The sequence below is a fragment of the Halichoerus grypus genome, chromosome 5, assembly GCF_964656455.1.
Source record: "Halichoerus grypus chromosome 5, mHalGry1.hap1.1, whole genome shotgun sequence".
Taxonomy (NCBI): domain Eukaryota; kingdom Metazoa; phylum Chordata; class Mammalia; order Carnivora; family Phocidae; genus Halichoerus; species Halichoerus grypus.
The window spans coordinates 97,812,948-97,824,310 of record NC_135716.1 but is presented as its reverse complement, the minus strand read 5'-3'; the positions used below and the strand labels follow the sequence as shown (position 1 = coordinate 97,824,310).

Below are 11,363 nucleotides of genomic sequence, written 5' to 3'. Positions count from 1 at the left end.
AATCTTTTTAAAAATTTTAAAAAGATACACCTGACATAAAGTTTACCACCTTAACCATTTTTTTGCATAACAAGTTTATTTTTTTAAAAGACATATAGACAACAAAGTAAACAATCAGATCTTCACTTCTACCCAGTATTATCTGTCCTAGAACTGTTCCATTAAGTTCCAGTCTCTAAACATCTTAAATTTCAATAATCGTCCTCTTCCTCAGAGTCCATGACTTTTCTTCTGTTGAATTTAACTGTGGTTTTCTTTTCTGTTTGTTGCCTTACTTTTTCAAGGATTTCTATTAAACCTTGTTCTGATACCTTCCCACTTAGTTGTCCATATCTTGCCATCTGTATGAGGTAATTCTCTACTGCTTTAGTTTTTTCGGGCTTTACAAGTGCTAAGTTACTTAAACGGGCCCGGGCTGACTGATCCAGGACTTGGGCTAGGATACTGTTTCTCATTTCAGCTTCCCTGTGCTTTGCTTCCTGTTGTGCTGCATCGCCAGGATCCCCACGCTTCGCCTGCAGTTCGGCCAGCCTCTCCTTCCTCAGAGCCTCCAGCTCCTCCTCCGCCCTGGTGCCGCAGTCCCGGGTCGAGCCGCCGCGACCACGCTCCGAGGGCTCTCCCGCAGCGCCCCGGCGCGCGCACGACCCTCCCCACTGCGCCCACCTTAACCCTTTTTAAGTATACAGTTCAGGGCCATCCACAGCATATTGTGCCACCATCACCACCATCCATCTCCAGAACTCCTTCATCCTGCAAAACTGAAACTCTACCCATGTAAACAACAATTCATCGTTCCGGCCCTCCGCCCTTCCCTGGCCCCTGGCAACCACCATTCTATTTTTTATCTCTATGAATTTGACCACACGAGGTACTTAAGTATTTGTCTTTTTGTGGCTGGCTTATTTCACTGGGTGTAATGTTCTCAAGTCTCATCCCTGTTGTATCTTGTCAAAATTTCTTTCCTTTTTAAAGGCTGAATAATATTTCGGGACGCCTGGGTGGCTCAGTTGGTTAAGCGACTGCCTTCGGCTCAGGTCATGATCCTGGAGTCCTGGGATCGAGCCCCGCATCGGGCTCCCTGCTGAGCAGGGAGTCTGCTTCTCCCTCTGACCCTCCCCTCTCTTGTGTGCGCGCTCTCTCTCACTCATTCTCTCTCTCTCAAATAAATAAAATCTTAAAAATAAATAAATAAATAAAGGCTGAATAATATTTCATTGTATTGTGTACCACAGTTTGTTTATCCATCGATCTGTTGATGGACTTCTCACCTTTTGGCTATTGTAATGTTGCTATGAACGTGAGTGTGCAAATGTCTCTTCAAACTCTGCTTTCAGTTTTTTGGGGTATGTATCCAGAAGTGGGATTGCTGGGTCATATGGTACTTCTATTTTTAATTTTTTGAAAACCACCATACTGTTTTCTACAGTGGCTGAACCATTTTTTTTTATATGATTAGCAACAGTTTAATGAAGCCGTAGCATTTACAGGATTCTCAAATGGAAACAATATAAAGCCTGTGATAAAAATTAGTAAAAGATGCAAGGTAGAACACCTTTTAATACTGATACAATGGCGACAAAAAAAAAAATACTGATACAATGGCAATAGCAGCTTTACAAGTATTTATAGGATTTCTATAGCATTTTATTCTTTTTTTTTTTTTTTTTAAGATTTTATTTATTTGAGAGAGAGAGAATGAGAGAGAAAGAACACATGAGAGGGGATAGGGTCAGAGGGCGAAGCAGACTCCCTGCCAAGCAGGGAGCCCGATGCGGGACTCGATCCAGGGACTCCAGGATCATGACCTGAGCCGAAGGCAGTCGCTTAACCAACTGAGCCATCCAGGCGCCCCAGCATTTCTTTATTCTATAGCATTTTTTATGAACCATTATTCCACAAGAGTGATGAAATCATCACATCATTTAAATTTAATTGAGACGTACAAGATAGTTTATTAATATTACAAACATTATAAGTGCCCCATAAAATATTGTTACAGATACTCAAATGTTTTATTCTCAGTGACCATTCCCTTTATTCTTGCATAATATAAATGTAGCTAGCAGGTTTAAAAAAAAAAAAACAAAACTAGAATCATATGTTTCTTAACTTCATTATCTGTTTAATTTTCATTCATAAATGTGTTGTAAACATAAATGTGGGTCTCATAAGAACAAAACATCATTCCCAGGTCTGTTTTCCAGTCTGGTGACTTCCCACAATACTCTATTTGGTATCTCAAAGCAGTATTTCTACATTTCATGGCATCTCAAAGCAAAATAGGTATTTCTGAGAAGTTACTAAAATATCTTTTTTAGCCTATGCTAACCAGGGGATATTTCAAGGATATCATCTATGTAGCTGCTTCCTGTCAGGCTCAAAATTTCAGTCAAGATCAAAACCCCTTGTTTCCTATCTATGAGGCTCTGCTATCCTTATTCTTGGAATTGCGGTGGAGGTTATCAGCTTCAAAGCTAATCCTGTGCCTTCAGTCACATTCACCCTAATGACAGGTCCCCTTCCTTCGTGATACTTAATACATTAGTGATGGTGATCTTGGCTGAAGCTATAGTATGTCCACTGCTAAGTACATATATCTGACAAACCGGGGGGTTCCCAGAAATACTTGGCAATTTTGTAGGAGTCTGACTTATATAGGGTTGCCAAATAAAACACAGAATGCCCAGTTAAACTTGAATTTCAGATAAACACTGAATATTTTTTTTAGTATAACTATGTCCCATGCAATATTTGGGACATAATTATATGAAAAGAAACCATTCATTGTTTAATGGGACATATTTATACTTAAAAGTTATTTGTTATTTATCTGAAATACAAATTTGATTGAGTGTCATGTATTTATAATTGCTAAATCTGGCAACCCTGGACTGGCAGGGAAGAACCTGTGTTTTTGCACACAGGTGTGCATTATTCCTGTTACTGACTCAACAGGCTATTGAGGACAGGGAATTAGATCTCACAGTGAACCTGCTATGGACTTCAGAGAATCCTTCAGGGCCTTGTGGAAAATAAAAGGTTCATGTTGAGGTCCTCGTGAAATTTACATTTAGCTGGATGAATGTGGACAACAGATATCAAAGTAAGGAATATCTCAGACTTCAGTGAGCCAGATATAATCACCTACGTAAGATGTTAGAAATGATACATTCTAGGGGCACCTGGGTGGCTCAGTCTTTAAGCATCTGCCTTCGGTTCAGGTCATGATCTCGGGGTCCTGGGATCGAGCCCTGCATCAGGCTCCCTGTTCCGCGGGGAGACTGCTTCTCCCTCTCCCACTCCCCCTGCTTGTGTTCCCTTTCTCGCTGTGTCTCTCTCTGTCAAATAAATAAATAAATAAAATCTTAAAAAAAAAAAGAAATGATACATTCTAAGTTTTAAGGTTACTTTGGACATTTTGCTTCAAATCCTTTTGGAAAATAACTGGGTTTGGATGGTGGATGGTCTAACCTCTTGATTGTTTATAGTGAACAGAAATCAAATCTAGAGGGTCTTTTTTACTGATCAAGTTTGTAGCACTTAATGCATTAGCTTTACAGGATGAAATACTTTTTTTTTTTTAAGGATTTTATTTATTTATTTGAGAGAGAGTGAATGAGAGAGAGCATGAGAGGGAAGAGAGTCAGAGGGAGAAGCAGACTCCCCGCTGAGCAGGGAGCCCAATGTGGGACTCGATCCCGGGACTCCAGGATCATGACCTGAGCCGAAGGCAGTCGCTTAACCAACTGAGCCACCCAGGTGCCCTGAAATACTTTTTTAAAAAAGATTTTATTTATTTATTTGACAGAGAGAGAGAGAGAGTGAGAGCACAAGCAGGGGGAGAAGCAGGCTTCCCCGCTGAGCAGGGAGCCCGACGTAAGGCTTGATCCCGGGACTCTAGGATCATGACCTGAGCCAAAGGCAGATGCTTAAGCGACTGAGCCACCCAGCCGCCCCAAACTACTTTTCTTTTTAATTACCCAAGAATATTCAAGATGAATGGGCACCAGGTTCTTTTCATTTTTTTTAAGATTTATTTATTTATTTTTAGAGCGAGCGAGAAAGCGTGGGGAGTAGCAGGAGAGAATCTTTCAAGCAGACTCTCCGCTGAGCAGGGGGCCTGAACCAGTGCTCGATCCCACAACCCATGAGATCATGACCTGAGCCGAAACCAAGAGTCAGACACTTAACCAACTGAGCCACCCAGGCGCCCCACCAGGTTATTTTCTTAATGTCATAACTATACCTGTTGAGTAAAAATTAGCTCTCTAATTAAATTTGAACAACCTTTCCAACCTAAATTGGGTAATTCCAGGATAAATATCACTTTGGGGATTGCATTTTTTCATCTGTTCTCTTACTGATCCTGCAAACTAAAAAATGTCCAAATACCACTTAATATCACAGTATGAGTGGGTTCCAAACATACTTTAATTCTTCAAATGGAATTATATATAATTATTTATACAAACCCTACTACATTAAAAAAAGATTGGGATGATTTTATCTGAGTATTTTGTGGACCATCACATGCAGTCAGGCAGAGCTGACGTCGGTTTTGTTCAACAAAGCTGCAATGGCAGTCTGAGTTGGACTGCTAGGCTGACCGTGCTGAAACTTTCTCCTCAAGGCCCAGGTCATTACTGGAGTCAGCCTAGTAGCTCCTGTTTCCATATTTTCTTTATTGGTAAGTGCGGTTCCACCTGTGCTCCTCTCTACATTGACTTTTCTAAGTAGTTCCCGCAGACCTATCTGGCTTTTTACCAGGAGTAATTAAGACATGCGTAAGTTGAGCTGGTAACACTTTGAAGTTGCGTTTCAGGATAATACACTGCAGGTCAGAGACGGTAACTAGTGAATTCTGTGCCTCTGGTGATGATATAGATTTCTTCATCAAAACCGTGTGTTCTTTCATTTCAGTGAGATCTTTAACTGTTGTCTGCGTGGGTCCATCTTTTTTTAATGGTCCAGCCTGAAGCGCCTTAGTACAATCAGAATTTCTGAGCAGCCAAGGTGATGGAGGTACCGGCAGAGAGGAGGCGGAGGGAGTAGAGGCAGAGATGGATGAGGAGGAAGGTGGGTGGCTGGCTGTGGCAGTATGGGAGGAAGTACAGCTTGGGATTCTCCAGGGATGGTTAGAACATAGGCAGGCACATGGCTAAATTGACCACTTGTGTGACACATTTGACCACGGCTTGGACAAGGACGAGTTTTCCAAGATGGTCTTCAGTGCCTCCTAGAGTTTGCAGAATTCACTTTCCAAAATGCAAAACTGTTGTTTTAGACCGTGAAGTTCTTGGTGGCCATAATGGTATGGAGAGATGATGTCTTTCAAGACTTCCTAAACTCTGGGCCATGCAGTTCTGGCACCAGCTCTATACAGACCACACTCTCTGTGTCCTAAGTTTTCTGTAACTTTGATATTGGCAGATTTGAAGTTCCAGTTTGATCTCAGCCAGCTTCTGCTAAGGGGTGTTGTCTGTGGAAGGAATAACCACTCTTTCTGGTGACGGTGGCAGAGGGGGAGGTGTAATTAGCTTGAACTGAAGTGGGAGGCTTCTCTTTTTTTGAATAATCTTTTCACTTCAGCGTTTAGCTTTTTTCTTCATTGTTTGAACTTGGGCATTATTTCAGTCCAAGAGCCTGGAGATTAGATGGAGGTAGGGTAGTGGCCTGTCCCTTGCCATTGTGGCTACCCCATTTTACATTGCCACCAGTAGTACACAAGAGTTTCAATTTCTCCACATCCTCGCCACTACATATTATCTTGTGTTTTTGATAACGGCCACCCTGATGGGTATGATGTGGTATCTCATTGTGGTTTTCATTTTCATTTCCCTAATGATGAGTAGTGTTAAGCATCTTTTCATGTGCTTATTGGTCATTTGTCTATCTTCTTTGGAGAATGTCTATTCAAATACTTTGCCCATTTTTTAATCTGGTTGGTTTTTTGGTTGTTTTTGTGCTGTAGTTCTTATATATTCTGGATATTAATCCTTTATCCCATATATGATTTGCAAATATTTTCTCCCATTTCGTGGGTTGTATTTTCTCTCTGTTGATTATGTCATTTGGCTTATTACAATTAAAAAAAATTTTTAAATAAAATTTAAATCAGACATCTGACACTTCTGTGGGGAGGAGCTAAGAATTCCTGCACCCCCTCATCCCTACTCTCCTTCCCCATACCCCCACTGAGAAGGGTTCAGAGAATGTAGATACTTCAGTTCTCTTACTTTCTCTTCCACATGAACCTCCAAGAATCTGTTCACCTCCATGGAGAAGACAGTGTGGAGGCATGGGAAAAAGAACATATGCAACCAGATATTTATTACAGTAAGTAATATAATTTCTAGTGCTTATTATTATCTAATGCACTGCAAAATGAATTCCATACCCCATATATAGGAGGATCTTAAAGTTCTCTCCTTGAAGGTAGAATAATTTTATGAACTTTTTGTTTTTACCATGAAGTTGAGCTGGTTTGTTTCAAGAAATGCTTTTTTCCTAGTTTTAAACTTAACACTCATGACCTGCTGTCATATCTGCAATGTATGAAATTAAGCATGAAAGTAAACTGAAGAGGAGACCGTGGCATACTTTTAGCAGAATTCCCCTCTGCAAAGGTAGGAAAACTGTGTATCTACTGAATATACACAACTACAACTAATGAGATTTCTTTTTTTTTTTTAAGATTTTATTTATTTATTTGACAGAGAGATAGATAGCGAGAGCAGGAACACAAGCAGGGGGAGTGGGAGAGGGAGAAGCAGGCTTCCTGCGGAGCAGGGAGCCCAATGCGGGGCTCGATCCCAGGACCCCGGGATCATGACCTGAGCGGAAGGCAGGCGCTTAATGACTGAGCCACCCAGGCGCCCCGGGGAATGATTTCATTTCTTTCTAAAGCACTCAGTTCAACATCTTTGTTGTCTAATTTACAATTTATATATTTTGCTGGACTTTTATTAATCAACTTTCACAATATATCCAGGATGGAAAGTTCTTTAGATCTTGAATAAGACAGGAGACACATAAAAGTCAGGCAGTTGCCCAAGTGTTAAAAAGTAAGTTTGTAGAGGGCCTCAGGCCCCCAGCCTTACCTCACCACAGTGCCCCATTGCCTTGCCTCCACGGGGCCAGGCCCCTGCCCACGGTGCGTGCCTCCCCCTGCATGGGACCCTGCAGCAACCCACGCCTGAGGCTTCCTGGGTCGGAGTCGTCCTCCCAGCCCCCCAAGAGGAGGAAGAGAGATACCTGCGGCATGACAAGCCCCCCTACACCTACTTGGCCATGATTGCCTTGGTGATCCAGGCCGCACCCTCCCGCAGGCTGAAGCTGGCCCAGATCATCCGTCAGGTCCAGGCCGCATTCCCCTTCTTCAAGGAAGACTACGAGGGCTGGAAGGATTCCATCCGCCACAACCTCTCCTCCAACCGATGCTTCCGCAAGGTGTCTAAAGATCCAGCGAAGCCCCAGGCCAAGGGCAACTTCTGGGCAGTCGACGTGAGCCTGATCCCGGCCGAGACGCTGCGGCTGCAGAACACGGTCCTGTGCCGGCGCTGGCAGAGCGGGGGCGTGCGCGGAGACTTCGCCAAGGACCTGGGTCCCTACGTGTTGCAAGGCTGGCCCTACCGGCCGCCCAGTCCCCAGCCGCCGCCCAGTCCCCAGCCGCCACCCAGTGAGGGCTTCAGCATAAAGCCTTTGTTAGGGGACCCCAGGGAGGGGGCACCACGAAGCAGCCCAGGTCCGGCAGGCTCTGGGCACATTGGGCAGAAGGTGATGCCCACTCCACCCCTGCCCTCTGAGAGGCCTCTGTGGCCCCTCTGCCCCCTTCCCGGGCCCAGGAGAGCAGATGCGGAGACTTCCCAGGGCGGAACCAGCAGGCCCTCGCCCCTCTCCCCTGAGCACAGAGCCTGGCCCCTCCACTTACTGCAGGGTTCTCCAGATCCTGGGGGACTGTCCAGTGGGAGTCACAGGGCCTCACTTTGGGGGCAGCTGCCCACCTCTTACTTGCCCATCTACACTCCCAATGTGGTAATGCCCTTAGCTCCACTACCACCCACATCCTGTCCCCAGTGCCCACCTTCAACCAGCTCAGCCTATTGGGGGGTGGCCCCTGAAACTCATGGCCCACCAGGGCTGCTCCAGGATCTAGATGCCCTCTTCCAGGGGGTGCCACCCAACAAGAGCACCTATGATGTGTGGGTTAGCCACTCCTGAGACCCAGCTGCCTCCACCCCAGGCTGGCTACTCTCCTGGTACACCCTGTGAAGCTCCCAGGGCAGGGGAGCTTTCCTCTCCTATCCCTTCCTGCCACCACTGGCTTGTTGGGGAACCAAGGCCAAGAGGTCCAAGAGGTGTCTGTGGCCACCGCAGCCTTGAAACACCAGGCACCAGCGGTGCTGAGAATCCACGATGTTTATTGGACTACCCCACAAAGGGCTGGGGTCTAGCTAGGCACCGCCCTGGCCCTGATGGTCAGTCATGCTTCTCCTACCCCCAGAGGCAAGACTGGAAAGAGTGGGGACTTTCCTTGCAGCAGCCCCTTCCCGATCCCACTTTCTCTTGTTGGTTTATCCTTCTTTCCATCCATCCATCCATCACCATGTGTCACTTCCCCTCCCCGGCTCCAGGCTGGGGGAGGGAGAACCTAAATGGTGGCTCCAGCCTGAAGTCCTGTCCTCCCTCATCTGCCTGGGAATGAGGTAGCAGCACCTTTTTGGGGAAAGGAAATCAAAATTCTGCTTGGTTTTGGTGATGGTAGTGGGGAAGATAACAGTAAAGAGTAGACCAAAAAAAAAAAAGTTAGTAGAAGAACTTTAAGTAATCTCTACACCCAACATGGGGCTTGAACTCACAACCCGGAGATCAAGAGTCACACACTCCACCAACTGAGCTAGCAAGGCACCCCAGTAGAAGAACTTTAGAAAGAAATTTAACAAATTGATTGGGGGGGGGGCACCTGGGTGGCTCAGTCGGTTAGGCGTCTGTCTTCGGCTCGGGTCATGATCCCAGGGTCCTAGGATCGTGTCCCACATTGGGCTCCTTGCTCGGCAGGAAGCCTGCTTCTCCCTCTGCCTGACACTCTCCCTCCTTGTGCTCTCTTTCTCTCTCTCTGACAAATAAATAAAAATCTTAAAAAAAAAAAATTGATTGTGGGGTTCACCCACTGGACCACACCACCAAGTAAACTGGAAAAAATAACACTCTAAATTGAAAGTCACAGACACTGAGGAACAGGAATATTTTTAGGTGTCAAGAGGTCTTTATTGAAATAATAGCACAGTTACACTTCTAATGTCCTTTCCACTTGTATACAATAGATTAAAAACGCTTGCTACATACAGTGCACAGACAGTTCAATAATTAGAACCAACTCAACCGCATCTGAAATAAATAAAATAGCCTATTTAATAATTTAAAGTAAAATTACTGTACAATATGAAAATAAAGATACATAAATGTTAGGATCTACAATGCCATAGAAATAAAATCATTATTCTGAATTACACAAAACAGTGCAAGAAACAAATCCAAATAAGCTTTTGGAGTGCAAAGTTTAAATTTTTCCATTTTAAATTATCATGCAGACATAGCATTTCAAACCACGCTATAGTCTATGGCAAAGTTTTTAATTTTAAGAGGAAAAATGCTAGCCAGTAAATTTACTGTACCATCAAGTGTTGCATCATGTAACGTTGCCGCTCTGCTTCTACAGTACAGTTTAGAAGGGAGGTATCTTGTTGCATTCAAAAAATTGAAATTAACAAGTTTCTGAAGCAAACATATTTACCTTTTAAGCCTGAAACAAAATAATGTGACATAATAGTAATTATATCCCTGGGTTTAAGAGAAAAGAAAAGGCCAATACCACATCATGAACTAAGAAGCAGTTTTCCATCCATATTTAAACTCCATAATGATCCTTAGTGAAAATAACCATGTAACTTTTGAGAGACATATAAAATTCTGACCTCTAGCTGACAAGTGATATAATATCATGGGAGTGTGAGAAAAGTAATTTCTGAACACGTATGTTTAATCTGTGTAGAACTTGGCTGCATTACATGTAATAATATGCTTATAGTTCAATTTCAATGTGTATATAAAACTGTTATTTAGGCAAAGACCAAGGAATGCATTTAATACTAAACCGTAAACACATCGTCCACCTTGACTTGGAGTGCACACTGACAACATAAGAGCTCTTCTGCAGACTTTGGCAACAAGACTACATATAGCAGGTCACAGCAGCACGAGCTCACATGGAAGACTGAAAGCACTGCAGAATAACACCACCCAACAGTTCCTATCAAAGGGATACATGGTAATAAGGGGCCTCCTCGTGCTAAGCCACTTTTCCGATCAGTCTATGTTCTTCAAATTTGTAATTTTCACAACTCAGTAGTCTGAAGTCTCTGTGCTTTCACTGCATAGATTGACACTGGGTGTACTCTATCCATTGTAAGTCCAGAGAGTTACAGTTCTGTCTGCAGAGGACGACAGGAAGGAAAGGTCCTGGGTGTGCCATCTGCACTGAATCACTTTGTCCTTGTGCTCCCCCACCACCATGATAGGAAGCTGTTTAGTGAGATCCCCTAAATGGAAAAGAGAGACACTGATTTACGATACAAAATAAGTGTATGCATAGATTTCACAGACTTCCTGGTAACTTGAAGGCATTATAGTATACAAAGTCCTAAACTACATAAATACATTTAAAGGTTTAAACAGGGATAAGTCCTTGAATACCTATGTTAAGTAGTATTCGGTAAAATATACACAGCAACATTGGACATAGCTGCCATTCTCTCCTTTAAACTCTCTCAACTTGACTTCTCCCTGACTTTGGTGCCACTATACCTTGGTCTCCTTTGCTGGTTTGCTGCTCCTTTCCCAGGAGGCAGCCTTCAGATTTCCTGTTCCCTTTACACCCACTTCCTATGAAATTCCATCTAGTACCATGGTACCATGGCCATTTGTGTACTTATGACTCACACATTTCACCTCCAACCTTGACTTCTCACCTGAGCTCCAGACTAGTATCCAAACAGCTATTTGACATCTCACTTGATTGCCTGATAGTCATCTTAATTTGTTTAAACCGAACTCTTCATTTTCTTGCCCAAACCTGTTCCTCCTCCTACCAATTAATGGCACCATCTGGTTGCTCATGCCAAAAGCCTAGGAATCAGCATTCCTCTCACTCCCTAAATTTAATCTAAACAAATTAAAATTATATCCTAAATTCAGTCACTCCTTATCACCTCCACCTCTACCACCCTAGTCCAAGCTACCATCATCCCTCACCTGAACTATTCCAATAGCCTGATAGTTACACTTATATTCACACTTATAATCCA

General features: G+C 43.6%; 1 protein-coding gene and 3 pseudogenes across 5 annotated transcripts in view; 1 reads left to right on the top strand and 3 right to left on the bottom strand.

Moving 5' to 3' along the window:
* Nucleotides 1–95: 95 nt before the first annotated feature.
* Nucleotides 96–933, bottom strand: LOC118546843 (programmed cell death protein 5 pseudogene; annotated as a pseudogene).
* A 3,603-nt stretch (nucleotides 934–4,536) lies between these two features.
* On the bottom strand, nucleotides 4,537–5,626 carry LOC118546844 (proline-rich protein 11 pseudogene; annotated as a pseudogene).
* A 1,664-nt stretch (nucleotides 5,627–7,290) lies between these two features.
* LOC118546851 (forkhead box protein H1 pseudogene) lies at nucleotides 7,291–8,220 on the top strand (annotated as a pseudogene).
* Nucleotides 8,221–9,243: 1,023 nt separating this feature from the next.
* WDR47 (WD repeat domain 47) overlaps nucleotides 9,244–11,363 on the bottom strand; it is a 57,600-nt gene continuing 55,480 nt past the window's right edge. For all 5 annotated transcript variants that reach the window (XM_036109818.2, XM_078072647.1, XM_036109822.2 and 2 more), the window contains one exon: nucleotides 9,244–10,598. In XM_036109818.2, coding sequence (XP_035965711.2) covers nucleotides 10,456–10,598 — 143 coding nt within the window. In that variant the 3' untranslated portion in view covers nucleotides 9,244–10,455. The remainder of the gene's footprint in view (nucleotides 10,599–11,363) is intronic.